Genomic DNA, 27,533 nt, shown 5'->3' on the forward strand with positions numbered 1-27,533 from the left:
ATTGTACAATACACACACACAAGCACATACTTTCATGCGATTACACACAAACTTTGAAATTTACTCAGATGTAGTAACTTACCTAAGTATCATTTTAAGCCTAAAAATTTCTAAATTTTTGACAGTTTCTTCTTGTCCTGGAACTCGGGAAGCTAAGTTTTTAAGAGATTTTATGATCATGGACAGAGCATCATTTTTGGCTTCATTTTTCGCTTCTTTTTTCAACTCCTCATCAGTTAAATTTTCTAGAAATTGAGGGACCATTTCTATAATTGGAAGAAAGTATTTCTTGATTGTGTGAAGAGTTAAAAAATCATAGCACTGTCCAAATGGCCTGCAAGAAATATGTAAAAAATTAAATACAAACAATGTAGAGTTTTCTATTCAAGTGACATTTTTACTATAGTAGAACTAAACAAAAAGAATACCAACAACACAGATTTCCTTTCACATTTTTAGGAGTTTACTCCATGTGTGAACATCTTGTAGAAAACTGGTGCGTCTATTAACCAGTTGACATCCGCGGTGTTAAACCCCCTTCCCATCCAGGCCATTTTTCAGTATTCAGCGCTGCGGTACTTTGACTGACATTTATTCCGTCATGCAGCGCTGTACTGAAATTAATTTTATACCCTTTTTTGGGGACAGATAGAGCTTTCTTTTGGTGGTATTTATTCACCACTGGTTGTTTTATTTTTTTACTATATTAAAGGAAAAATTACTGAAATAAAAAAAAAAAACAGTTTCCTTTAGTTAAACATTTTGGGGGGTTTTTTCCCCTTTTTTATATGCGACTTATTTTATTTTACTTTTTTATGTGTTACTTTTATTTTTTTTTATTTATATTTATTTTTTTGCACTTATTGTTATTGCTATTATATAGGGGAATAACAATCCCCCTATATAATAGCAAAGGCACACTGACAGGTCCTCTTTATGGAGACATTAGGGGTAGACGGCAAGAGGTTAACACTGGATTTTCAACCCTGACATTTTGACGCATGCATTTTCAACATTTAGAAAAGCTAGGATAACTTTTCATATGCAAACATAGTATTACAAAAAAAAAATCCTCAATGCAACTTCTTAAATTAACCCATAAACTCGTAAGACTGAACTCCACTACAGAATTTACACCCAATCATCAGATGAAGTTTAAACAATCATGGTCATGAATAATATATTTATTACACTAAAAAATATCATCAGGGTATATTAAAATTGTGTAGGATGGAGACAAAATAGCAAAGATTGCGTTCAATGGAAGCGAATGGCAAGTGTTACAAATGATTTTTCCAAAGAAGTATATGATAAACTTTATCTGTGGCGACTGTTGGCTCAATTCACTAATACCCTGTATCCAAGATATCGATACCACAACTAAAAGGTAACGTTATTTAAAAGATTACTTATTCCCAAAAACTGAGTTATTTTTCAGTTGAACCCAAAAAAATAAGAGCACTTTAGGCTTGTGCAACGCTTTCTAAATTGATCCTATTGTCTGGTAAGCCCTTTGGAAAGGGAAGGTTTAGAATCTGTCAACCCTGAATCCAGTTCTTCTGGACTACTTATGCAGTTCTTGGGGCCTATTAGCCAATATTTTATCTACTAACATGTAATTATGCAGGTCAGTAGAAGGAAAAATATTTATTAGATTTGCTACGTCAAGTTAAATAGGTTTATCACTTTATGCCATACTGTTCCATTTCCTCTTTTATGTATCTTTCTTTGATCTTGAATAATAAATCTTGCTGTAGGGAATACTAAATGCGGCAGCAATTTTTGAAGGGGGTTCGGGGATCACAAATGTGTGAGCACAGATTTGGAATTGTAATGGCAGTGATCTTGGCCAGTCTTACATAACATGTCATCAGTTTTCAACTACCTACAGTAGTATACCCACAGCCTGCATGTGCAGCTCAGTATACATCAGTATAAATCCTGGCCCAAACAAATTAATTCCTGTGTGCACATGTGGGGTTTTGTCATCCAGGTACAACCAATTAGTGGCCGAAAATCAGTAACCCAGAAGACAGCATGGAAGAGGAAAGAGGGCAAATTTTATCTCCGCTTAAGGTTCTATTCACACATAGCGTTGGCGTTTCCCATGCGGAAGACAGCACAGGAGGCTAATGCTATATGTGAAACTACTGCACGGATTCCGCTCGTTTGCAGCTATTATACATGCGGAATCAGTTATTTAACCTCTTGCCGTCCGCCCGTAGTAAAAAAACGGACGGACAGCACTGCAGAATGCTTGGAATATTTTGCGGGCAAATGTCGGCACAATACACATTAAAAGTGCATTGTTTTTTCTGTTTAGAGCGGCTCTGCGCGTATTCGGCCGAATACATGCGGACTACCGCTCCAGTATGAATGGAGCCTTAAAAAGGGATTGCAGGGGACAAACATTTCATTTTGAAAAATATATTTAAAATATATAAATACCGGACATTAATACTTACTTTATGAGCGCTGCGATGATTTGAACATTCAAAGCTGAGCCATTGATAAAGCGATCATGCAGGATCTGGAACCCGTTTAATGTGCCAAACTTATTAATGAGGTCTACTAACCAACCCTTGAAGTGAAAGAGAAACATCAGACATTATTACTACAATTATTATCCATACAGACCAAGGGTAGCCAAACTCCGGCCCTTCAGCTGTGGTGAAACTACAGATCCCATGATGCATCTCTCTCCAGGAGTCATGTCTGAGGCTGTGAGAATAATGCAATGCCTCATGGGATTTGTAGTTCCACCACAGCTAGAGGGCCGGAGTTTGGCTACCCCTGATGCAGACATATATTTTTGAAAGTAGCTCAATTTTAAAAAGTCACCAAGGATTGTTTTCTTCTGTAAAGCAGTCTTACAGCCTATCAGAGGTCTCTGTGCCTGTAACAAGCATTCAGACTGTATTTACACCATTTTGTTGCAGTAACATACATTATTCATGTTGTAACACCATTCACTCTAAGGCCCCATTCACAACTATGCGTATTGTAATATGCGCGTCTGTCTCGCGTTTTTTTTACCGCGATTCGCGGTAAAAAAGTCGCGCGATTCCAAAGGCTACTTGTCAGTATTCAAATGGAAAACGCCCTACAAAACAGACCAATACGCAGCAAAAACGCTCCGGGACCCTTTCATGCGTGGGCCGTTTTGTAGTGCGTTCGGGACGGGCGGAAATACGGACAGGTGGGAACGATACCATTGACTACAATGCTATTTATTTTTTTGACCGTTTTGTAGAGCGTTCATCGAGCGTAGGACGTGCTACAAAACGGTCAGGTGTGAATGGGGCCTAAAACACGCTTCCCGCAACGTTGATGTGTGCTGTGTTGCTAAAAATGGTGCATGCACTTTTGTGCCTTTTGGTGCATTAGGCAGCCTATTTAAATGAATGGGCAACCTCACATAACATGTGACATAACACGCGTGTGTTAACGCAAACATGTAAATGAGCCATCAAAAAAACATGCTATTAAGAGAACATAAAAAGAAAACCTGAAAGCCCAACTTCAACTAAACTATATAGTTTTAGTTTTTTTATTTTGTTCCCCCCGTGGATAGATTTTTTTTTTATTGCAGTCTGAGAAATGCTATGCAGCCAATGCTGCAGTGTATATATGCAGACACCATGCTTTAACAAACATTTATACTTTAAATCTTGGTTAATTAACTAGTTTTACCCTCATCCAGCAGCCAAAACATATGTTATCGACACAAAGCACAGGCAACAGACAGGTCAGACACCAAACACGTACACCCAACCCTATATCAACTTAAAGGACCTTCACCGTATAACTATTCTATACTGATAATTGTAAAGACAAATATTCGTATGTATACGTTCTTATAAGAACTTTTTTTTCTAATTTTCCCCACATTTATATGTTCAAAAAGAAAGTTAAGGATGTTGGGAGAAACTAACATTGCCAGACTTTTTCACAAGAGTTAGGTTAGATTCATACGATTAATATTATGAAAACTTGATCTACAGGCAAATGTGTAAAGTATAATATAGAAAGGCATGTACAATAACAATAATGTATTGTATTTAATATGATATAATCTCTCTCTCTATATCTATCTCTCTCAATATAGTAACCTTAGCTATCAGAATAAATTAGATTTAGCTAAAGTAGCCGTTAGGAACAAAGATCTAAAGTATTACAATTGCCCACTTCTGACTGGTACGCTTTAGAACTATCTTATTTTGACCATCTATTTATACAATAGCCACTTGAGAATGAGAACTGAAAGCAGATATTAACTGACACCATAGGGAAATTTACACAGATGGCTACAAAGTGTGCGGTGTTGAGGGTCTATTCAATATACAGCTAGGGGGTGCCAGACCCCCAAATATACCCTATCTGTGAACATTTGCCTCTTGGGCCACTAACCTAATCAGCCTCTTCAAAACACACACTCCCAACAGCTATCTGTATAGACACATTGAATGTTTATTCCTTTTATTTTAGGACGATATCAAGCCACAGCCTACTGCCATGGAAAGACACAAATTAAAAATTGTATGTAAAGCCACAAAATCAAACTAAAATCATGAAACTTCCAAGAGACAAAAAAAATGGAAGAAAGAATAGCCCCATTGTAAAATTAGGGCAACACTTTTCAACAGAAGTCTTATGGCTACAAGATCTCCGGTTCACATGGGAAACAGACTCCCTATGCCTAGGAGATTACAGCTCTACTAGCTGAAGACGGGTGCTTCTGTCTCATCAGCAGATTTCCAACACACATGCCTCCAAAAAGGCCATTATAATGGAGGTGCAGGGCTTCAGACAGTTGCTTAGCAAGTTGCAAAACTGGAGGGCCTTGTTCTTTGTAAGAGGAGTCTTTAAAAGGATGTGATCTATAGAAATATGGAGTCACAAAATTAAAACCTTTTTAAAAAGTCTATCAGCAGAGTCCTTAAAAGGTAAAGGAACCATAAACCAGAGTGATGAGAGGTCCAATAAGGTGAAGAACTGGAGAGCCCACAAAAGGTAGGGACGATTTGTCAAGGAATTCACCAACAGGATGTAGCCATGAATGCAACAGATGTTCACAGTACTCAAAGTGAAACTGTTCCAGAACAGAGGCTATAGGAAAGGTCTTTGTGTTAGCGCGAGCTAAAAGAGACCCTTTACTTGGTACAGCAGGTTGATCTTCTAGATACATAGCAGAGCAGGCTATAGGAGTTCTCAATCTTAAACCGTGAAATAAGGCATTCACAATGTACTGGAGGTTTCAACAGGGTTAGAGATACATCTAGTAGCAAATGGCATCGAAGCATGTTTGGAATGTCTGTGAGCAGACTGTCAGTGCACAATTAATGTAACCAAGTCAAAAGTAGATTCAAGAGGCCTGCTCAGCACAGGTCTCAATCAGTGTGTTCCGACATGGCTCGAGGCTGGAATGCACTGGATTGCATAAATCAAGCCGCGCCGTGTTCTGGGGCGGGAGGGGGCATGGTGGTGCCATTCACGTCAATGGCACCGCAGACACGCCCCCTGACCACTGTGCGATCACCCCCCTCCCCCCAGAACACGTGGTACTGGAATGCTCTGTGTGACTGTGCCCTTAGGCTCAGCCAACAGAGCAGTAAAAGCTGCAGAGAAAAATCATATAGAAATAGGAGTAAGAGTCCTAGGATGCAAAATACAGACATCAGTTGCCTGTTGCCAGAAACGTGGGGGACCTTGAAATAATATACATTACATAAATATATTGTGGCCCAGAATTATTGCTCTCACTCTGGCGCATGCGGCTATACCAAACATGTGTAACTCAATAATCGTTTTCATATGACTTGTGTTTACGTTACTTTAAACTTTTACCGGGGTATTTTTAATTGTATTACTTTATTTTATTTACTTCATTGCCATCACATGCCCCCTATGTGATAGAACATTGGAGATGACATGTTCTCTTTAAGGTGACATTAGGGGTCTACAAGACCCCTAATGTCACCTTTCCACTCACAGGGGAAGTGCCTGCTGAGGCAGCTGAATGTAAACACAACAGGCAGTGACAGAGCAATAGCCAGCCTGCTATTGGCTATTTTAAATTGCAAAAGCAGGCTGGCTATTGCACCCGCCCACTTTCTGCTGTCAATCAGGGTACTGTCAATCAGGAGGGTACTGAAGGAGAAAGTTCTTCTCTGCTGACAGCAGGCAGGTGTAATAGCCAGCCTGATTTGGCTATTGTAACTTAAAATAGCAGGCTGGCTATTGCTCCCGGCCGCTGGATGGGAGATTTGAAGTTGGCTTTCTACCGCCGGCAGACAAGGGGGCATGGGAGGAAACGAGGATGATTACGGGCAGCATGAGAGGCTCTGGGTCAGCAGTGGAGTATTACAGGCAGCAGAGGAGGATCGCGGTAAGCATCGGAGGCACAGGGCAGAAGAGGAGGATCACTGACAGCAGCAGGGGAATGCAGAGGCACAGCGGTTTCTACTCCCCGCTGGGTGCCAGCTGCAGCGCTGTGTCCCCTCTGAACAAAGGAAAGGTGGAGCAGAGCAACTAATTGGAAATCAACTAATCAATAATGAGAATTGTTGACAACGATTCTCATTATCGAATACATCGATCAGTTGCAGCCCTACTACCAATGGTAAATTGCTGACACTTCAACCCCCCGGCAAAATGAGCTACTGGAAGCCATGTGACAATAACTTGGCATGCATAGTTTACTGCACATGAAGCCATATACAATACCAGAGAAAGAAGGGCATGCAGCTAGTATTGCTTATTTTTATTACATCAAACACACATGATAAAAAATTGAAAAAAAAGAACAGCAGGAAGTGGACAAAGTTTCTTTTAACATTTTGGATTTTTTCCTCACTTCCAGTTCCAGTGAGTGGTCACCAGAACAAATAGAGAGTGCATTTCCCTAGCTGGGACACAATCCACAATAAAACCTGACAGTGGCTATAATCCTTCCCTACGCTTTAAAAATAAAATAATAATAACTAGAAGTAGTGGTCCAGAGCAAAGGAAAACAGACCACTGAACATCTACATTTGTGACCAATCAGGAACTAAAAAAGCCTCATCAACCACCTGGATCAATATTACCATTCTATCCTTTAGTAATTAATACTGATAACAATGGTACCAGCAGAGACAACACATGATTCTGGAAGCCTGATAAAGTAGATTAGCTATTTGACATATTAGCAGTTCTTCAACCTTCAGAAACTGACAATTTTAATAAGTAATTCATTGTCTAATGGAAATGGAAAATAAGGAATATATTTGTTTAGAGTTTCAATTTTAACATCTATTATTCTTACTCCACTTTTGTCTCAAGTAATATCTCTCCTATTCCTCACATGAACAGCTCCCACTATGTTTAAACTTCTGCTTTGCAAATGGAGGACAAAAAAAAAGAAAAAAAAAAAGAAAAAAAAAAAATTCACCTCAGATAACTAAAGTCAAAACTTTTTGGGGGGGCTGGAACAAGGTATGATTAAATCACCTGTCAAATTTGTTTTTTGTCAAACTCCTGTTTAGGAGATTTCCCCTTAAGAGTGTCTCTGGAATAGAAAGAGGAAATCTTACCTAAGTGAGGCAAATTCCTTCTTAGACTGATTCTAAGAGAGCTCACAAACTCTTTCTTGCTGCAGTATAACAAGGGTTCTTTAAGTGGTATTTCCCTATACTTCTCTTTAGGATCACAGGAGGACATATACTAGTGTCTTCCCGTGACCCAAAGCTCAGTATGTCGCAGGCTACTGCCCGTGATATACTGAGCGCGCTGCAGCCGGGATGGATCCCTACCTCACTGCTGTGATCCACCCAGCTGCGTAACTCACAGCTGGCTCTGCCTATCTAGAGGCAGAGCCAGCTGTTCCCACCCCCTCCCCCGTTGTTCCTCCAGTCAGCACTAGAGGATCGGAGCGGGGAAGGGGGGAAATCACTGCAGGGAGAGGCGACTTGACAGTCACCGCTCAATGCAGGGAGAAGATCGGAAAGGGAGCGAGCGACGGTATGTGTTCGCTCACTTCCCGATCAATAAAGCCGACCTGTGACAGCTTCTTTGTCACAGGTCGGCTCTAACTATGAGGATGAGTGGAAATCACTCCTCACAGTTCTCCTTTATCTAAGGATTTTATTTTAAAAAAGTGTTTTTCTTCCAAAAACAGTCACTGAGAAGGCAAAAAACACCTTAAAGCAACTCGAATGCAGCTCAAAGCACCAGAAAACTCACTTATGAATCTGACCGAGGGCCAATTCACACCAGCCACTGCGCAAAACACATAGCGGCTGGTGTGCGTTGCCCGACAGTGCCGATGAGGTGTATAGTTTTTTTTGGTAGAACTTTACTGAAATCTAACAAGTGACATCTCATTCAGTTCCAGAAGCACAGCAGAAGACAGCATGCCATTCTTTTGTTTCAGCACACATCAGCGTATCTTCATTGCAACTCAGTGGGGTAAACCGAGCCCATCAGTGACTAGGCAAATTTCCTTGTCTTGCCTTGGGGCTACACTGGCCATTGTTTCCAGCGCGGCCCCAATGCATATAGTGTGAATCTGCCCTGAACGTAGATAAAATCACAGATATTTCTTAGTTTAATAGGTATTCTTTTAATACAATGTAAAAAGAGACCACAAGTATTTACACAACCACGGAACAGGACCTGACTACCAACTCACCTTCGGGGAACGTGGGTCAGGAGGACGGGCAAACAGCTCATCTTCTGCCAACTGAACTCCAGCTGGAACAGTTTCTGATGGACGTGTACCATTGTAGATATGAAATTTACAATGAGGATTTAAGGCCATTGCTAGTAGTTCAAGAAGAGGAAACCAATCTTGGGAAAGCTTGGCCACACATAGTTCCACAAGGCGATGGGTATTGTTAATTATACACCTCTGTATTAAGAGAAAAGACAAATTACCACCAGAAATATCAAAATACCAAGATCTTGGAGCTGCAGAAGTAAATATAAAAACTTTCAGCCCCAGGGATACTAGTCTTTAAAAAACTAAACAACCTGCCTTTAGTAAAATGTAAGCATCTAAAACCAGGGTAAACCTCGGAATTGTAAAAATAAATACTTACATGGATCTCAAACTTCCAGCCACTCACTGCTTCATCAGTGAGAATTTTTGTAAAAGATATTGTTAGACCATCTCTAAAGAATCGTTGGCATGCTTCACTTTTCACATCAAGGCCTACACAAAAAGGTAAAAATGAACAATAAAAGTGACGCTACAGCAACCTTTAAAAGCACAAACCACTATGGAAAATCATCATCAGCTAATGATTCCTAATCCCTCACTCCCAAGTCTGCCTGTCCCTTAGAAGAAAACTAATTTTTGGATTCCTGCAAATCTCACTGTAATCCCTCTCCCCTGACAGAAGCTTAGGTAGTAAGGTCTCTCAAGAGAGGTTCCAGGCTCACCTGGTCACTGCAGTCAAGATCCCCCATTTAGGACAGAGTGGGAGATCTGTGAATTTCACTTAACACAATGAACTTTCTCAGAAATCCCCTTCAATCTGCAGTTTTTGAGCCAGCGCAGATGCAATCTCACAAGATACAATCAATAAAGAATACCAATCCCCAATTTTTTTTAAAATACACAATTTCACATAATACATTTCGCTCAGCAGGGAATCCGTGCAAAGATCCTCTCCTGATGGGACAATGTGAATGGGGCCTAAGGAACTCAGAAAGTTGGGCATTGACCCAGATGGGAGTTTGTCTGTTCCAAATACATGAGCTGCATATTTTTAGGTGAGGTGAATAGTTTGTCTCAAAGTGCTTTGGGTGTAGACCCCTGTAGCCTTCAGTCTATGTAACGAGGTTTAGAGAATGTTGTGGCTTCTAGCAAGTAGGTAGGAATCTAGGTAATTCAGAGCCAATGCAATGTAGCAGTGGAAGCAAAGAGATTCAAGGTAATATGTACAGATCAGTGGGAAAACAAGTCCCCCGCCATCTAGGGGTCCAAGCTTGACTTTTGCATTGGCCCTTACTACAGAGGAACCAAGTAAATATGAATTTGAGGATTTTAAAGTACTACTGTACAATGGTATGTATACTAGGGAGTGGCAAAGGCCCCCTCTGATGTTGGTGAGGAACTGCCATCCTTGTCTTGGTGCCAGAACTTTTGAAGCTGTGCACTTGCTTTCTGGGCTTGTTTTAGTGGTGACATGGTGTGAAAGCAAGTCTTCAGATTCAGGAAGGTAAATAGAGAAGACACAATGGTCATCTCAATGGCAAACCGATGCAGCATAAGGTTCCGGATATAACTGGGTGGTTCTCACACTTCGAGCCTTATCACATGCTGAGCCAGGCCACGTCAAGCCCCCACCATTCACAACACTTTAACCTTAACATGCAATATGATTTTTCTAGTTAGCATGTGTGATTATATATTTGTACATGTAACACTTTCTGGTTGCCACTGCAGCTACATGAGCTCTGCATAAAACATTAGGTAAACATTGGACAAAGCTTTTTTATTTTCACCGACTCACTACACCATACAGTTAGGTAAAGCTGCCCTATTAAAATAAAAAAATTAAAATTGAGTTTTCTATAACCAATTTCATATCTGTTGGGGTTTCCAAAAACCTATAAAAAAATATTTGCACTGGAGTGTTTTAATGAGTGTTAGATAGAGTTAAAGCTATAACTAGCCACTGACTATTTTGTTTCTTCTTAAAGATGATTCATTTGTTTTGTAAAACGTACCTTTTTTACTAAGATCAATAGCAGCTTCTAAAAGAACTTCTAATTCACCTTTAGGCAAAACTGGAACAACCCAGCGAGGTCTGAAAAGGTAAAAATATATTTGATAAACAACCTAAAAAAACAGATCAATATCTCCAAAATCAAGAAGAAACAGTAAGGTAGAAAAAAAAAAAACATTGAAAACATTTTTTAAGAGTAGTTTAATTGATACCCGTTCACTTTATCAGATCATGAATGCCCCTGACCAAAACATGACTAACTGCTTTATCACAAGTTTTAGATTTTTATTTTCCTTCATCCAACCAAACTTTCTATGCCACCAAGTTGTGTTTCTTGGTCAATAATTAAAACTTTGCAAGTGACCAGTTGCATCAGCAAATATTACTGCCTTGGGTATCCATAGGAAAAAAATGTTCCCTGAATAAATGTGTAGTAATATTCAAAAGTTTTCTCCACAAGTAAAGTTAGTGTTAATCATTCTGGGTACCACAATGAGGGCATTTGTATTGCTTCCCCCACCCACCAAAATATATTACATTATTTCTTATTCTGTATGTAGGCTTACCATATGTCCCGTTTTAAATAGGACAGTACCGCTATTTTTTTCCCGTCGTTTGTACTTTCCTACTGTATCGTTTTCCTTCTTAGGAGTGTGCTCCGAGTCTCTGCGCCTCCTTATTGAGACTGGCTGCATTGATGTAAAGGTTAAGACGACTGGAACTGCGGCCAGTCTTCACTTCTACATCTGTGCAACCAGCCGGTCTCAAGGAGGCGCACAGGGCGAAATCATAAGTAGTCTCTGCCGGCTCTCATTCTTCCTCCGCGGCAGCATTGACTAGGTCTATACTCTGCGCCTATACGCAACTTCCTCCCAGTCAACGCTGCCGCGGAGGAAGAATAAGTGCCAGCGGGGACTTTAGCCCGCTATTTTATATGATCAACAGAGCTTTTATCTCAGCAGGGCAGTGCTCCAGAGTGTTAAGAAATCTCAAGGTTAATGACAAGTTCTCGGCACCTCAGACTGATACAATGGAAGGATATGAGGCAGTATTGGAAGGGGGGAAAGGTGCAGAAAGAATGCAAGGGCGATGTATGCATGTAATTTCCAACTTGGTGCATCTGACGTCATGTAAGAAGAGACATCACCCTCTAGGCTGCACCAAGATGGCTGCGCCCATTGTTTCTAGGTGCGCATGCGTGCGTATGGACGCACCGGTGATCAATATATATAACTTTTTTTCCTCAATATGCAGTTTTGGATTCTGACCCTCGTTGCTGTATACATCTACTATATTGTCATAAAACTTGTGTTATCTTACTTTTTCAAGAATACGGATTATTAAACCATCCCGTTTTGAACGCAAGGAAATATGCTCAGCCTATCTGTATGTAAAGTGATGTGAACAATCAAAGCACAATCCATTGAAATTGTTGACCTGGTCAACAAGTTCACAAGTAAACCACAGATGTTCACAAGAATACGGACTATAAATATAAAAGGAGATATACTTAACCAAATGGCACATACAATTGATATGGTATATTTATTCTCGATCTAAACGAAAAAGCAGATCTGCCATGTGGAAAAAGTACACTCCTACATATACAACCATTTCAAATCCATTAAATTACAAGCAGGTGTTCAGTGTTAAGATGTCAATGATAAGAAACTCTTCAAGGATTATGCATGTGGAACCGATCTTATTTAAACCTCCTATCTATCATTCTCTTTCCTATTGATGTATGTGGGGTCATCACGCTCTAGTGCCCTCAAAAGGAAGCCCGAGGATGCTTATGAATCTGGCAAGGGATTTAAACAGATCGCCAGATTATTTGGAATTATTTCACTGTAAGAAACAATCTATACGTGGCTTATATTGCAAATGACTTGCTAATTTGAAAGCTAACTTAATGCTAATCAGTCTCAAAGAGCCCCAATTTTTTGGGAGAAGTGGTAAAAAAAATTGTACATTAGAGACTGCGGGGAAGCTATGCAAAACACCTACAAGAAAGCATAGTCATTGCTAAAAGGGGTAAATACCAGGTACCCTAGACCTAGGTATTTAACCCTTGCAGTGTGGGGCAATACCCACAGCAAGGGAAGTTTGGTTATTTTAAACTTGGTGAGATTTTAAACTTTGGCGAGTTAAACTTTTATCAAATTATGCTGCAGTAGTAGTCACTAAACATGGTTCGCTTCACCCAATTAAGTTGAAATTAATTTTTTTAGTTAAAGAATCTTGCCTGTATATATACACTACTAAATTATGAGAATAAACCAAGCAAAATAAATACCTGTTGATCATGTCATCCAGCTTGGCCAAGTCAGTGTGAGGAAAGGCAGGTTCCTCATCCTCCAGTGCAGGAGGTGCATCCCCTTGCGCCTGGTCATCTGGGGGGCTGACTGGGGAGTTTTCATTGGAAGAATCAGGTGAAGAAGTCTAAACCCAAGAAAAATAAATAAATGTTATTACTTTTAGTGTGTATGGACATTCAAACAAATTTTAAGTAGAGAAAAGAAAAAAAAATCAACTGAAACCTTAAGCTCTTTCACGTTTCATTACAACTTTATACATTAAGACTTTTTAGAAAAGGGAATTCAGCTAAACAGATTTAAAAACAAAACATGTATGTTACATCATGGGGGAGGGGGGGGATTTCTCAGCATCAGAGAGGAGTTTGCCAACCAGGGTTCTAGGCGAGTCGTAGGGTCTTTTTATTTTCCACTATGTCTTGTTTGAAAATATTTTGTGTAGCAACACGGTCAGTTTAATAAAGAGGCTAACAGGATGTGGAACTGTGCAGGAAATAATATGGTCAGTATGGAACGATGCAACAAAACATTTTATCTCATGTTTTGGTACATTCCTCTTTAATAATGTTGCCTTCATACCAGAGTTGGAGGCAGGCGTATACGGAGGGTGATCAACAAGGGCTTGAATGTATGTAATTAAACCCATCACCTTGTGCCCTCTGAAATATACTTCTGTAACCAAGCCTTACACCAGGTAAACTAACATACACAATATAAACATATAAGAAGGGTTTTAGATCATCAATACACATTGGGTGGAATTTATCATAGCAATTGCGAGTATTTGAACTTGCACAGAATATATTTGATGCACTTTGCACCAGATTTATGATGCTAGTGTAATGTTGTTCATAAATGAGGTTTAATAGACTCCAGAAAAGACGACTTGTAACTCCAGGCAAAAAGCTCAACTGTCGCTTCTTGAAGAAGTGGTCATGGGGACTTCTTAAGTTGTGATTGTTTTGTTAGGTGATGCTCCAGTCAGACAGCCGCAGAACAAGTGCAGATGAAAACAGGTGCAAAACACGTGCAGTTGGAAAAGTAGTGCAAACTCAGGTCAAAACAGGGGCACATGTTAAAAAGACAGATTTTTTCACATAAAAAAAAAATCTAAGAGACTAAAACTGTTGCAATTGCTTTGATAAATTTCCCACCATTGTTTTATCTTCTATCATTACCAAATGACTGTACAAGACATCCAGGGAATATGATTTGGGGGAGTCCTGGGAGGTGACCCAGTAGACTTAAGAAATCTACAACAACTTCATAAATGAAAACAAAAAAAAAAAGAAGATATGATGACCATAAGCATGTAATCCTAGCACCTATCATCAGCTTCCTCTGTCCCACAATCCTCTCAATATTATTTCCAGGTACTTGGACAATCTGGCACAAAGCTCCACATTAGGGGCTCTATCAAAGTTTTTCAAGTCTGGATATTGACAGGGCTATTTCATTTACAGAAATTAACTTTGGAGGCTTTATTAAAAAGGTAATCCCTGAAATGTTGAAACATCCTAATAGGCCTAACTCATCATGTTTTCTTATCCACAAAAATAACCTGCGCAAGGTGATCACTTAACAGTTTACCTGCAACTCGGGTCAAAACTTTTGTGGCTCATGTTGAACCATCTTAGGCCTGGTTCACACCTGGATGTTTTACAGCGCTGATCGACGCGCTGTAAAATGCCCAGCAAGTCAAATCCCATTATTTCCTATGGGCATGGTTCCCACCTGGGTGTATTTCAGCACGTAGAAACACGCTGAAAAAAGGCCCTGCGCCCAAAGAAGAACAGGAGCTTCTTTGGGGTATATTTCCACGTGTAGCCATTAGGATACAGCCAGATAGCCCTCGTAAACGCGCGTGTCGCGAGTTTCGTTGACCGCAAATTGCAGTAAAAACGCGCATATTACGAACGCCCAAATGTGAACCCAGCCATAAGCAAAGACACTTTAAAAAAAAGTATAAAACCTATAAAAGTATTTAACATGTTAAAGCATAAACCTCACTTATGGTTAGACTGAATAGCCCTCAATTTCTGTTATCACGCTGAGATCAGTACATTTTGTCAAACTTTGAATACCTTTATGTCAGATCAGAAAGTATACCAGAGAAACCACTTTCAAATTCACTTTTATGGCTTGTAGAAAGGTAAAAAGTAAAAAATTAAAAAGAATAAATAAATCTACAAACTTGGCAAACTGCAAGGTGCCAATTACCTGCCAGTGAAGTCAACCTAGTGCAGCTTCCTTCCTTCCTCATGGTGTGGCAACAATGAATTCAGGGAAGCTTTACTACGCTTGTAAGCAGTGCCTAACTAGCACTACAGTGGGATGAAATAATCTTGAAGGGGTGTGCCTGTTAGCATTCTCAGCTAATGTCCAAACTTGTAGCTTGCAACTGGCCACATCTAGTCCTGCCCCCTGCTTCTTTCTGAAATGACTGCATTCTCTCTGAAAACCTCCCACTGTGAGCTGCAGTGTCTGGGAAGGGGAGAATATTTAACACAAAAGGGAGGATTTGGCTCGGGGAGGGTAAAGAAAGCTTTTGTTTATTTGGTAAGGGTAAGCAGGGCTAAATGTAGAGCGGGGAAGCCACCACTTGTTTTATACAAGTGATCTAGGCTTGTATAGTAAAAACAACAACAACAAAAAAGAGAAAGCAAGACCATAACATATTTTTCTGTGCGTTCATTCTAGACCCACTTGGTTACAGAGCCACTAGCAGGATAAGGGGACTAGCAAAAACAAAAACTGTATAGACTAGGAGTAGCTCCTTCTGGAAGCCAAACCCCCCTTCTACCAGGAGGGCAGCTTAGTTACCAAGCAGTACCAATCAATACCTAAAAAAAATTGGCCACAGATAAAACAAAAACAGGATTTTATGGCGTACACAAAAAAAGAAAAAAAAAAGGCTTCTTGATTTTCCCAAAAAAATGTGCAAATTATATATTTTTTTGTAATATAGCGCACTTATACACAATGGGGGGGATTTATCAGAACTGGAGCAGCGGTGCATGGCAACCAATCAGCTTCTCTCTTCAGGTAAGATTTGAAAATAAAAAAAAGCCGATTGGTTGCCGTGGACAACTGCTCCAGATTCTGTCTGCTCTGTTTTGATAAATTCCCTTGTCTGTACTTTCATATGTTGCCACAGTGCAATAAATGGCCATTGTCCAACTTATAAGCTGCAAAATACTTTGACTGCAGTCACCTGGCTCAAGGTGCCCATACCTGCCGATTAGCGTACGATAAGCATGGGTGATCCCGCGATCGTACGATAATCGGCAGGTGTATGGAAGGCGTGCAACCGTTTCTACTGTACGGTTGCACGCTTTGTCTCCCGAGCAGGCATTAAAACCTGTTAGTGGCGTTCTCGGGAGACAAATGCCGAACAGGCCGGTGTGCGCAAGCACACACTGCCCGCTCAGAATTGAAGTCATCGGAAGCCCGCCCCTCAGTGGGGCGGGCTTGCGATGATCGCAAGTACGATCTGCCTGCCCAAGATGGGCAGATCGTACAAGCTTTTAATTACCTTACAACAATCGCAAGACGCAAGTCGTGCGATGGTTGTAAAGTGTATGGCCAGCTTAACACTGGAACTGAGCAGGTGCTTCATTACCCTAGAATCACATCAAGCTTACGAGTCAGACAATGGCTTCCTTTTCTGATGCTTCCATCAGAAAATTGTACTGAGCTTATGTTTATTCAAAGTTTGTGAAGTGTTCCGAATTTATTTCAACTCCTTTTAAAGCTGGAACCCAGACATACATTTCTCTATAGCGCAAAAATTAGAAATCCACATTGTGTTCACCAAATACCAGTGATAACACCACCATACTGCACAAACTGCCTGCCAAAACCTTAAGGCCTGGTTCACACTAGAGCTGCAACCATGGCCGCTTACGCCACGCTGAGGACATGCGTCTGGCCCTCTCCTCCCGGTGAGCTTCCCGACTCGCCGCTGCCTGCCGACAACGAACAACGCCGCTGCCCGCCGACAACACCGTCATTCAAGGTAAGTCGAAATCGGCCGGGAGCTTTGTAATGTTTCCGGTGTGTGTGTTTTTTAAAAGCAGCACACTGCAGAACATTAGTAGCTATAGAGGAACACCAAATCCCAGCAATAATACATTAAACACCCGGTATAATGTATTATTGCGGGATTTGTTGTTCCTCTATAGCTGGTGGTATTCTCCATTACGCTGTATAATGTATTATTGCTGGGATTTGTAGGTCCTCTATAACTGGTCAGTGGTAATCTACATTGTGCAGTATAATCATTATACAGTGCATGGGAGAATACCACCAGCTATGGAGGACTACAAATCCCAGCATTAGTACATTTTAGTATAGTATAATGTACTATCGCTACATTTTTGCCCCATAGACTTCAATGGAATCCCTTGAGAACGTGTGGCAAAAGCATATTGCCCATTTGCCCGCGCGTTTTGAGCGTTTAAACGCCTGTGTATCCATTGCCCGCAATGTTTCATAACCTGCCAAAAACGCACGTCTTCCCGTACAGATGCGCACCAAAATCTGTACAAGCGCGCAAAAGCGGTGCCGCCTAGGTGTGAACCCAGCCTAAAAAGGGTGGAAATAAGATCAGTCACCATACACAAAGAGTGGAGAACAGAAGTGACTGGTCTTTACTACTGCACAGATCTGGAATAAATACACAAACGCAAAACGCCATCTAAGAATACGCACGTCTCCTGTACTGAGGCAATATTTGCTTCTCTGTCCAGAGTTATTTTCTAAAATGCTACAGACCCAATAACCAAGGCAAGAATAGCCAACTCATGTTTTACTAGTTAGAGTAAAAGGAGGAGCACCTAGGGAATGTTTACACCATTCTTTTTATGAAAGAGGTGGTAGGGAAGGCAAAAACAATTGTGATCAGCTAAAGATCTTAAAACCCAAAAATGTATCCTACACCAAACACTTCAGGACCAGAAAATTAAATTTGATGCCATGTAAATTTTTGAGTACTTGGATAGGATAGTTTGACTAAGCATCACATCCAACACCTAGCAATGTTTAATTTTATTTAATTTTCTTTAGACAGAGAAGGCTTTCTATTGGTGGTAATTAAATAACCACTTTTTTTTATTTTTAAACTATATAAAAACCAAAAATAAAACAAAATTAAAAAAAGTTTCCCTCTTTTAGCTCTAAAAAATAAATGAAAGCCAGAAAAATAGACACTCCAGAGTAATAAGATTTTTTTTTTTGCCACAATTTTTTGGAAATGAAGAATCGTGCTCAAATTGAAGAGTTTATGGAGCTTGGTAATGGTGCACTAGACATATTAAATGTGCAGATCATACAGAGATGGAAGCGGAGGTGAAGAGGTTAATATACAGGTCACATACAGTGGGAGGATGGAGATGATGAAATTAATGTACAGATGTGCAGGATAAAGCTGGCCATCATGTGCTGAGAATCTCCATTCACATAGCCAACTGCTATGCAAATGTTAAAATCACCCCAAAGAGTTAGAATCACAGTTCTCATATACAGATTTATAAACTTTCACTCTAAGAACCACCAGTACTTGAGACATTATCAATGCTTACTGTTGGAAAGAGGGCGTAATATGAGGCACTCATAAGGGACTAGACAGTCTCTCTCATCCAACAGGTGGCCAGATCATGTCTACATGTATACATGTATAGATGTGAAATGCTCAAATATTCTGCCCCATCCCCCAGGTGCCCACTTTATTAATGATCATGTAAACCAAAAATCTATTTTTTAGTATGTTTCAGCATAGTCACCCTGATTGAGCTCCTGCAGTTGGCTATAGGGCCCCAACCTAACCCAATGCAGCTGGCTCCCACCAGATGCTAAGAGGTTCTGAACACGAGTGTCGCAGGCAGGCTTCCTGATCATGCGATTACTGTGGCTGGCAGTCACAGTGGTTACATAATCAGGAGCCCATCCCAACAGTTCCCCAATCCTAAACAGTGACCAGCAACAGAAACAGCTCTAGCAATGTACTGGCAGCACAGAACAGCAGAACAGGCTTTATGTACATATGTTGCAGCTAGGCATTAAAGCCCACCCACCAGGATGCTGCATATGTGCATGCAGCCGGCAGGGCATTGCTGAGGAGGACAACCCTTCCTAAGTGAGAGGCAAGGACTTGCTCTTACCTGCATTATGTACAACACGAGTGTTACTGGCAGCATCTCCAGGTATGAAACAGTTTAAACAGATTTAGAAGAAAACAATTGGTCACATGTTTATAGCCAGACTTGTGCCAACTGACAGCATGTCCAGAATTGCTCATGTTATAGCATAAAAACCATCAAATATGTCTACTAGGAACAGTCAACACTAATGCACACCAACAATCCATCTAAAAGGCAAAATGACACACTGATAAAATATAAACTAGGAAGACAAGGCCTAAGTTGTCTATTGCAAGATGCTCTACATTATGACTAGTTGTATGTGACCTGTACATGAACCCCATCTCCTTCCCTCTGTCTGTGACCTTTAGATGAACCCCATTTACCCCCCCCCCGCTGTGTGTGAGCAGTACACAAATCTTTGTAATAGCCCCTTCGCACACCGTACCGTTATACACCAGAATCCAATGGGTGCTGGAAGAACTGGTGGATGGCATTATGTTGTCCGCACACCATTCTTCGGAATATCATCTTTATTCATATTCCTTTAGCATGACAAGTGAATGCTAGTGACAGTACACGTATGACACACTGGGGAGAATTTATCAAAACTGGAGAAATCAGAATCTGGAGCAGTTGCCCACGGCAACCAACAAGCTTCTCTCTAGTGTGTTCAGTTAGGATTCGAAAATGAGAGAAGCTGATCGGTTGCCATGGGCAACTGCTCCAGATTCTGTCTGCTACTGCTTCTAGTTAACCATTTTCAAGCGCCATGTTTTAACCACCTCAATACCAACATGCTTCTTCATTTCCAAACATTTGTGGCAAAAAAATAAGATCACCTTGGAGCATCAACTTTAAAAAAGGGGTCATTTTGGGGTTGCTCTGTCCTGCCATTTGCATTTGATATGTTTTATAACAGAAAGTAAGGGAAACTGGTATTTAAGGAAAAAAAACCAAAAAAATTATTTATATCGCAAAAAAAAAAAAAAAAAAAAAAAAAGAAGTATCTCATTAATACACAAAATACATTTTGGTAGACGATTGCAGACAAAAAAAAAAGCCTGGTATTGGAGTATAAACTGCATAGTACCCAAGTGGTTTAACACCCAATTGTTTACATTTTATTTAAAAACTTCAACAGTGCTTTAACCACTTAGTGACCAGTGAAGTCCATAGTACGTCACTGGCACCGGGTCTGTTTAAACCGTCTCCCGGCGGCTAAAGACGCAGGGATTATGCTTACATTTGTAAAGCCGACTGTCGGCTTTACAATAGAATCGATCAGGCGACTCAACTGTCGCCCGATCGATGAGCACACACACCTTCACAAAAACACGCGTCAGGTGCGCCCAAGTATGAAAACGACGATCGTGCTATACATGGTGTATTGCCGCATCCGCCTGAGTGAGCAATAATTCGAAGGCCAATATTTATGTGCATCAATAAACTGATGACCTGTGGGGGCTTTTAAAGCGTCATTTACAGACTTTTTGGGGTACTGAATTTTGTCACAGTTTCACGGATGCACACAATTATTAACATGGGCATGTTGGGTATCTATTTTCTCGTTGTAACCTTATCGTTTATATTACATTTTAAAGAATGGGTATTTAATTGTGTTTTGGGGCATTTAAGGGCATTTTTCACTAAATTTTGGGGTTTGATAATATCGTGCAATATAAAAATTTGAAACTGCCAACATTTTATTCTGTAGGGTCTGTCTGGGCTTTCAGAAAATATATGTGTGGGGGTTTGAAGTCATTTTCAGGCCTAAAATGAGGATTATAACATGGGTTAAACAAAAAAAAATAAAAAAATAAAAGGCCTCAGTCACTAAGGGGTTAATACTGTGTCATAAAAACAAAGAAATAAGGGCAAGAGCAATCAACTCACATAAGAACCAAGGTTGTCTGCTATTTCAAACTCAAGATAAAAATCAACATTTTACAATCCTTGTTTAAAAAGAAAGAAAATCAAGGATACACGAGACAGTAAGCGCAATATAGATATCAGAATTTTTCTCAAACGGAACCTATATTTGAAAAGAAAGTCTTTACTACTATTTTAGGCAATTTAGACATTTGGCTACTACAAGTATGCAAAAAAATGTAAATGTATATAGAACCTAAATAGCCGGATTATTATTAAAACTATACAATAGGGGTTCAGTGAGGGTTTGGTTAACCATCAGGATTGATTGCTGCTGCAGTGAGCTCTGCTAAGACCCCTAGAATCCTCAGGCTCAGTATACACCTTAGCGGTTTTCCACGCGTATTGGTACGTGCAGAAACGCGCTAAACATAAAAAATATTTCCAACGTACGATGTTCACACTTGGGCGGCGTCCACACAGCACCAAAACACACGTCCGGGAAAAACAAAAGTCCAAGCGCGATTTTCTGGGCAGATTCTGTGCTTTCCAGCTATAGAAATAGTCGCGAGGGGTGCAACAACCAATCGATTAAACACTCCATATTCTAAGCAGACCGTTATCCACATCTCTAAAATGACTTGTTGATATGCCTGCCTTTTTCCCTCCTCTCTCTCGTGCTTATGGTGTGGCCTTACAGACTATACAGTAATACTTCTACATTCGCAATGACCAACTCTCTCTCTGCAGATTTGTGGACTACTGGCTCACTTCTATCCTTGCAGTGGTTCCCTAATTGTCTAGTTATGTCCGTTAGAATAATAAACCCTAACTCATATGAACAGGCTCAGGTGATGCCAGATAACATAAGCCCTGTACCAACACAGTGTAGAGGGAAGAGGACGAGTAGAGCTGCAGCTAACGATTATTTTCAAAATCGATTAGTTAGCCGATTATTAAGTTCGAAGGACGAGTACTTGTTTTTGTGCTGTGTGTGTAAGCTTTAGATTCTCTTTGCCATCAATGGCAGCCCCCATATTTCGCTCATATCATGAGCATTTAAATAACCAACCATTGATACAGCTGAGGTAGCAAGCCAAACCGTATTCATGAACATACCTGATTCTGTTGGAGTGGAGGCTGGGACTGTCCATCAGGAGCCTGGCCTTGACTTTCATTCCCTCCAACCGGAGAGCCACGAGTCGTGGCTGTCATACTCGACACAGGGCAGATCTTTGCAATTTTGTCTGTTTATGTAGCAATTGCAAGAGAAGAAATTATAATCCCTTTAAGAAAGACAAGCCGACATACGTCTGTCTTATGAAGCTCCACCTTAAACACAGAACGTTTTGCAGAGACCATTGCATAACCTGAAAGAAAAAGAAAAACGGAATTAAAATCTAATCGCATATATATTTTCTTTTTAGTTGTTTGTTTTGGGATTTAATAGCAAACAGTTTGTCAAGAAATCTTATTTTGTCATGAACCATAATCCACAGCAACTACATTGTTGAGGCCTTGTTCCCACCGAAAGCGTGTGCGTTCCAGAGCAGTAGCTGCTGGAACGTACCACGATCGCTGAGAAACTTCCCCTTGCGTTTTGGGGCGGGAGGGGGCGTCCGATCGCACTGCGGGCGGGGGAAGTGGAAGCGGTGCCATTGGATACAATGCACAGCCACGCCCCCTCCCGCCCCAAAACGCAAGGGGAAGTTTTTCAGCGATTTTGCTTTAAATATCTAAGATCGCATATGATACAGTATGTCACATGCATATAAATGATGACAAAGAAAACAAGATGTGACGTAAATTCTTAAGGGCTAGTTCGCACCAGCCACAATGTGCTCAGCACAATTGGTGCCCAAACACACTGGATGGCATTCCGGCCCACTTTGGAGGGGGCGTGGTGGTGCATTTAAGTCAATGGCGGCACAGTCATGCCCTCAAGCCACAATGCGACCGGCCGCACCGCAACGCGTGGCACATCAGTGCTTGCGTTCTGGTCTGGTGCAGTCAGAAACAAAAATGCTGCATGCTCTATTTTTTTCTGACTGCCACGCCCCCTTCCACAGCAAAACAAAGTGAGCCGGCCGGAATGTGATCCAGTGCGTTCCGGCACCTAATCGAGCCAGACAAATCCGTTTACAACGGTTGGTACAAATGGTTTACAACGGAATAGTGAAATTGTGAAGCCAGCACTGTAACCAGCAAATGTGAGCTAAACATGAGATGTATAAAAACACACACACACACACACACACAATTGCCAAAAGTATAGGACACAGCTCCAAATCATTTGATTCAGGTGTTCCAATCACCTCGATGGCCACAGGTGTATAAAATCAAGCACCTAGGCATGCAGACGCTTCTACAAACATTTGTGAAAGAATGGGTCGCTCTCAGGTGCTCAGTGAATTCAAGCGTGGTACCGTGATAGGTTGTCACCTGTGCAATAAGTCCATCAGTGAAATGTCCTTGCTACTAAATATTCCACAATCAACTGTTAGTGGGATTATAACAAAGTGGAATCAACTGGGAACAACAGCAACTCAGCCATGAAGTGGTAGGCCACGTAAAATGACAAGAGCGGGGTCAGCGCATGCTGAAGCGCACAGTGCACAGAAGTCGCCAACTGTCTGCAGAGTCAATAGCTACAGACCTCCAAACTTCGTGTGGCCTTCAGATTGGCACAACAACAGAGCGTAGAGCTTCATGGAATGGGTTTCCATGGCCGAGCAGCTGCATCCAAGCCTTACATCACCAAGTGCAATGCAAAGTGTGGGATGCAGTAGTGTAAAGCACGCTGCCACTGGACTCTGGAGAAGTGGAGACGTGGTGTGGGGTTGGTTTTCAGGGGTTGGGCTTGGCCCCTTAGTTCCAGTGAAGGGAACTCTTAAGGCATCAGCATACCAAGACATTTTGGACAGTTTCATGCTCCCAACTTTGTGGGAACAGTTTGGGGATGGCCCGTTCCTGTACCAACATGACTGCGCACCAGTGCACTAAGCAAGGTCCATAAAGACATGGATGAGCGAGTTTGGGGTGGAGGAACTTGACTGGCCTGCACAGAGTCCTGACCTCAACCCGACAGAACACCTTTGGGATGAGTTAGAGCGGAGACTGCTAACTAGATAGGCAGAGCCAGCTGTCAGTCACGCAGCTGGGCGGATGCCGGCACAATTGTCGGGATCCGCTTCAGCTGCGGCGTCTCAGTATACCGCAAGCAGCAGCTCGCGGTATACTGCGGCGTCTCAGTATACCGCAAGCTACAGCTCACTGTATACTGAGCCTAGAGTGACAGGAGGACGCTAGTTTGTGTCCTCCCGTTACCCTAAGGAGAACTATGGGGAAAATCCTTAACCCCATAGTTCTCCTTTAAAAGGGCACTAGTAATTCAATTGGTTACATTTTCATAGAAAAAAATAAAAAATTCTCAGTTTGGACAGAGCACAAAACACCTTCCTCACTCTATCCAAAACTAGGGAAAATACCAAGTTTTGGCTGGGGATTTTTGCATTGATTTTGAACCAAAATCAATGTTAAGACGCAAACAAAAGCATTCCAAAAGTGAAACTAGATTTAAAAAAAAACTTAACAGGAAGAAAAAAATGACATTGTTAAAGAGGCCACAGAATCGCAGAAAGTAAGTTATGCATATTGTGAAACCAACAGTACAATTCTTCTACCAGTCCAGTCATCTTGATATGGCCTCAGACAACCCCCTAAAAGCAAGCATTAACAAGTATAGATCAAAGGTCAGTGGAGAAAAAAAAAACATATCAGCAACTAATCCTGCAAACTTACAAAGTGGCTAAACACAGTAATAGGTCAACTCCATGCAATGACGTTTGTATTTCACAACATTTCTCTTCAAACACCATTTATTCTGCTTTGTTTTCCCATTAGATCAGTAAGTTAAAGGCCCTAAGACCTGTAAAAACTGTTAGAACTCCTTATTCAAAGCTAACTTTCACAACCAATATGAAAAGAGAACCTTGCTCTACAGTTCAAGTTTCGCATAAATTGCAGGCGTTTACTTAAAATTACCTCAGTACAGTTTTAACTATTTAGTAGGTATTTAGGTCTGTTTCTATGTGCCAATTTTGAGGTTGGCGCATTTTAAATGAAAAAATGTTTTGCCGAATACCTGCCCAGCTATCACAGCTAGAACATATACAATTCTGCAGGTTCTGTGCATTTACCATGGCATTCTAGTAGCCACTGAAATGGTGATTTACTATTTGAGTTTGTGTGTGGGTCCTTCCTGAAGGACCACTTTGTCTTCTGTCTCCTGCTCTGGTGACCAAGATAGAGATAATTTTCTTCAATGTGGTCACTGGAAATTATAAAACATAATGGCATTAGATATGTGTAATGGTGTGCATCCCATTATCAGCAGGTGCCGCTCTACTTGTTCTTTTGGCCATCGTCACCAAGACAGAAAGTGATAGGAAATCCAAAATTGTCACCAAAACAGGAGGTGTGATGAAACTTCCAATGAGGGCACTTGGTTTGGTGACAGTCATCAGAGAGGAATTCCCCTCACTTTAGAGATTCTTCCTTCAATCCTGTTGCATATTTTTACAGGACATAAACTAATTGGGGTTTTAATCCTTCCCTACTTTATTTAGAACTAAAACGTGTTAGCTATACATACACTTTAAAACGCAGAGGCCTCCCTTTTCTGTATTGTGATGTCTGTATTAGTAAATGAGAATCATCATCTCGACAGTGTATGCCCAGCCAAAACTAGTTTTGGAAAGAGTGGAGAAGGTTTAGAACTAGGGATGCACCGATACTGTGTTTCCCCGAAAATAAGACACTGTCTTATTTTTTTTTTGGCTCACAAAAAAAAAAAAATGGCAAAGTTAAGAATGGGGTGATCAGGGCAATCAGGAGTGCCATACTTTCCATTCTCTCTCAAGGCTCTTCAGGTTCCCCCTTATGCCACCATCGGCCCTGGCAATGGTCACAGCTAGGTCTTATTTTCGGGGTAGGTCTTATATTTTAGTAATTCCCAAACATAGTACTAGATCTTATTATCGATATCAGTGCCGATACCGAGTACGCTGCCCGGTTTCCTGATTGGCCGGCCAGATGGCTCCGGCTGGGTACCCGAGGAAGGCCGTGTTCTGGCTGTAGAGGCCCCGGGGGTGAAAGGCTGGACATGCTGAGGTAAGAGGGGACAGACTGTTAAATCGGGAAGCCAGGCGGCGAGTCTTTACACGCTTCCCGGCTAATCAGGAAGCCAGGTAGCGAGTCATTACATGGGACTTCCATTACTTGGTAATTGGTATCGACGAGCAACGGAAAAAAATTATCTGTACTCGGTACTAAAATACCGGTATCGGTGCATCCCTAGTTAGAACCCCATCAGGTACTTCTGCTGTCCAAGGTTCCAATAAAAAGACTTCCTTACTACTTGTCCTGTAGACATCGTTTTACTGGACAGGAAGTGAAGGGAATGCTCTAAACAATAGAGACATAAATGTGTTTCTTCCATAGAGTAGGGACAAGCTAAAAACCCCTGTTGGATTTTAATTGTTGTCTGTTAGATTTTCACTGTCTGGTGAAACTGTTGTCTGCACAACAAGTAGTAATGATAAAGCTCTCAAATGAAAAACTGAACAGCAGCAAAAATCTGACAATTATTATAATCCTTCCTCATGAGCCAACGTTTTTAGCTTGCCATACAAAGTCAAGAACAATATGGGAGGTAAGAGCAGAGAACATAATGCTTGTACAAAAATTCCAAGTTCTGCCAAAAGAAAAATTAAAAAATTCAGCTTCCTATATTTCTAGATCCACTTATGTAGATATGCAGGAAACCTATGCCAATGCATTTTCCCCCATTATATGCCAAGCTGGAAATGCAGGCTTGTGGCAAAATTGACTTTAATACAGTATTTAGGGCAAGGCATCTTAGGAGCATACAAAGTGCATAGAAAAAGCTCACCCACTTGAATATAAAAAGCAGCCAGAAGATACCGCTACCACCACCAGAAAAGCCTAAAAAAAAGCAGCCATGAGATACAGCTACCAGTAATACTAGAAAAATCTAAAACGTTTGCAAAAAAAAAAAAAACTTAACCTTAAAAAGGATAACACCTTTAATGCTACATGGCTTTCAAGAATTGTCCAGCTCTGCATTACCTCATTTTTCAGACATTGCAGGCAATCAAAACAAAGAAAAGCATGATTCATTATACAGCATCAGCGGGACTTCTGACCTGACCAGCCAACTAACCAAATGCTCTTCGAGGGGAGTGGGGTAGGAGTGCCCACTGACTGATCTTTGAGATCTGTAAATTGGTATCTAGTGTCAGGAGCAGCCTGGACATTATACTTCAACATGCCAAAATCAATGTGGCATGCAAAGCCACTGCTTAAATTAGAACTCCGGGGGGGAAATTATTAACCCTTGAAGAGGGGGCTACCCCTGCCCCGCGAGGGGGTTAAGTGCTTGTTTGTGTCCAAGTAAAAAAACAAGAAAA

General features: G+C 41.0%; 1 protein-coding gene across 2 annotated transcripts in view; it reads right to left on the reverse strand.

The window, feature by feature from the left end:
* The window catches only part of USP9X (ubiquitin specific peptidase 9, X-linked), a 143,325-nt gene that overhangs the window by 87,630 nt on the left and 28,162 nt on the right, over positions 1-27,533 (reverse strand). For both annotated transcript variants that reach the window (XM_018556326.1, XM_018556327.1), the window contains exons 2-8: positions 22,162-22,412; positions 13,012-13,157; positions 10,717-10,796; positions 9,081-9,193; positions 8,672-8,890; positions 2,466-2,581; positions 83-334 (exon numbers count right to left, since the gene is read on the reverse strand). In XM_018556326.1, the coding sequence (XP_018411828.1) occupies positions 83-334; positions 2,466-2,581; positions 8,672-8,890; positions 9,081-9,193; positions 10,717-10,796; positions 13,012-13,157; positions 22,162-22,257 (1,022 nt within the window). In that variant the 5' untranslated portion in view covers positions 22,258-22,412. The remainder of the gene's footprint in view (positions 1-82; positions 335-2,465; positions 2,582-8,671; positions 8,891-9,080; positions 9,194-10,716; positions 10,797-13,011; positions 13,158-22,161; positions 22,413-27,533) is intronic.

This window comes from Nanorana parkeri, unplaced genomic scaffold, assembly GCF_000935625.1.
Source record: "Nanorana parkeri isolate BGI_ZX_2015 unplaced genomic scaffold, ASM93562v1 scaffold234, whole genome shotgun sequence".
In the NCBI taxonomy this organism is placed as follows: domain Eukaryota; kingdom Metazoa; phylum Chordata; class Amphibia; order Anura; family Dicroglossidae; genus Nanorana; species Nanorana parkeri.